The 2,799-nt window shown below is 32.9% G+C and overlaps 1 protein-coding gene across 1 annotated transcript in view; it reads left to right on the top strand.

Annotated features, from left to right (window-relative positions):
• CEMIP2 (cell migration inducing hyaluronidase 2) overlaps nucleotides 1-2,799 on the top strand; it is a gene marked incomplete at its 5' end in the record, with an annotated part of 82,967 nt that overhangs the window by 48,095 nt on the left and 32,073 nt on the right. Inside the window, one exon of the mRNA XM_031557293.1 lies at nucleotides 1,760-1,794. Coding sequence (XP_031413153.1) covers nucleotides 1,760-1,794 — 35 coding nt within the window. The remainder of the gene's footprint in view (nucleotides 1-1,759; nucleotides 1,795-2,799) is intronic.

The raw sequence follows: 2,799 nt of genomic DNA, 5'->3' as shown, positions 1-2,799 counted from the left end.
TTTTTTTTTTTTTAATCTATGTGGTTTCTCTCTGCCTCTGAGATGAGTGGTGGAATTCCTTGTCATCCCTTCACACATTGAATATCCCTCAAAATGAGAAGATCAAGAAAACTACTTCCTGCTGAAACATTTATTTGTGGCATTATAAATTATCTGTTTATCTCATTGGTAGACTATTTATTTGGCCTACTGTCCACTTTGTCAAGGATAGCTTCCAGCAAATTATCCAGCATCTTGGGGCTTATAACTATGAGAATTATACTTCAGGATAAATTTAAAATATTGCAGAAGGAGAAGACCATCTTCATTAATGAAGCTAAATCCACAGATTTTTTAAAGAAATATTCATAATCTCCAACTGGAATTACATATTATGCAGATTTCCTTAATCATGCTGTTTCTCAAAGACTTCTTGTTGTGAACATTTTAGATTTTGTATTAGAGTGGGAAACAATAAACTTTGTGATAAAATATGTTACTGTTAGTACCCATTTTTCAATGAACTCAAAATTAGGTTCACTCAGCTAGGGGTCATCCAAAACAAAGATGAGCTGACTTCCAGCAGTTTGAGCTTCCTCAGAATTTCTATATTTTCTTAAGGGAATATTTATTTTATGCTTTAGAGCACATCATGTTCCTATTTATTTTACATGTAATGCAGGTGTTTCAAAAGAAGGACATTCATTTTGTAATGAAGACAAAATATTTGGTAAATAATGAAAGCTGTGAATTCTTCAATAATATATACCAACATGTTTCAAAATGGTGATTTAATTTTAAAAAAATGGAGGGAGATCCTTATATTTTTTGAGAGTAGACACAATATTCCTCTGCCAGTGAGAAAAATAGCAATTCTTCATTGATGCAGACCTGGCTACTGCTATGTTGGAATGTAATTAAATTAATTATGCTTAAACTTCCAATTAATTCCAATTTGGGAATTATTTAATTTTTAATAGATGGCCTTGAGCAAAGTAAGTATGTAGGTTACAAGGAGAAGTAAGGAATGTAACTTCATTAAAACTGGTGTGCTATTTATTTACCTCACAATGTCGCATATATTTCATTACAAATTTACCTGCTCTTTGCTTCACCCTTTAAGCATTTAACTTCAGTGTAAGGAATCAGGAGTTATAGATATGTCTCCAGAATTGTAATTTATTTTATTCCTGTTTTACACACAGATACAATGATAATCTGAAGTCAAGTGACTGCATTGCATCAGTGATACCTGCTAATAAATCAACCTCTGTGCCTATGCGGAGGAAACCTTATTTTGTACATTATCATGATTTTAACTCCTATTCTGACCACCTCAGCTCTGCTTTGTACCTTGAAGTAACAGCTCTGAATTAAGTTAACTTAATTTGGGACATTATACAGGAAAAAACAGAAAATTACAGGGATCTGATTCTGCTTTCCACTCACTAACCTTACAAAGTTATATTTATGTAGCAATAAAGTTATACTTATGTAGCACTTTATAACTAGTACTTAGATGCAAATTCAAATCCTTTAATTCAACAAGATTCTCAACTAACATAAACGTGATACTCAAGTTTACTGTGAAGTAAATTCAAATTTACCAGGAAGTAAGTCACTTGTTCATAATGTGAATAAAGGTATCAAAGTCTAAGAGACACTCCATAGGTGACGTAAATAATGTCAGCTTTCTATCTTTTCTTCTTTCTATGTGCTCTTTGATAGCCTCTCTAAACAAAGGCAAGCTTCTTAAAAATTTGCCTTATCCCTTGTGTAGGGGATTTTACACACTCAGAACTAAAGAATGCCAAGGTAAGCTATGCAGTATTTGCATAGATTTGAAGAAATTTCTGAAAACTCAAAACTCTTAAAAAAAAAGTGAGGGGAAAATTTTTTGTAGCAACTATATTGACAAGCTCTTTTAAGTAACATCCTGTTAGGGTTTTAAAAAAATATTTCTGTTTGAATCTGTGGACTGATTTCTACTTCAAATAAAACCAGTGATTGCCAGTATTGGACCTAATGAAATGGATGTGCCCTTTAATCTGCTCTGATGAATGTATCTACAGCCACTCTCACTTAAATGCTGTTAGCTACGCTCAAACCTCCAGTATCTGTCTCTTACTCATTGTGAGCTATAGAAAGGTTCATTCAAAGATTTATTTATGCCTGAACAATATGCAGCTTTCAGGTAGTTTTAAGTGTTTTCCTTGGATTTATGAACTGCATGAATCATAATAGAAAGCTGCTAGACTGATGCTTCACCACTGAACTGTTGCTGGAGTTTTATTCTTGACCTTAATTTCTGCACAGTCAAAAGGATTTCTAAAACCATAGACTTGTATTCTTCTAGATCTACCTGTATGAGGAAAGATGCTCTTATTCTGGCTGCTCATTACTCTTGTATAATTGCCAATGGAAAATATCATGCTAGTGATCCATAATCTGTTTTATAAAATTGATCAGGGTTAGTGCAAGTCTCTTTCATCTGTGGGCTAAATTATTTAATGTAATTTTACCTGATAGGATTCAAAGGAGTTCAGATAAGTTTTCCATTAACAGAAGCAATAAAGACTGAAAGCAGAATGGATGATCACAAACTTTAATAATATTTTAATAGGTAGATTTTTTACTTTGCCTGAAGAAGACAAAGATTTTGCGGAGAAGTCATTAAGTAAACCAGGAGAAGCTTTGACCTAAACTATGATCAAATAAATCCATTATTATCTTTGGCCTTTGGCTACAAAATCTTCAAGCCTCTTTTCTCTCTTCTTATTCTTCTTTTTAGTTTGGTGGGGGGCTTTTTGTTTGTTTGGT

This window comes from Meleagris gallopavo, chromosome Z (assembly GCF_000146605.3).
Source record: "Meleagris gallopavo isolate NT-WF06-2002-E0010 breed Aviagen turkey brand Nicholas breeding stock chromosome Z, Turkey_5.1, whole genome shotgun sequence".
Taxonomy (NCBI): Eukaryota; Metazoa; Chordata; class Aves; order Galliformes; family Phasianidae; genus Meleagris; species Meleagris gallopavo.
Note: the sequence above shows the minus strand (reverse complement) of the source record. Positions and strands in the feature narration are given on the sequence as shown.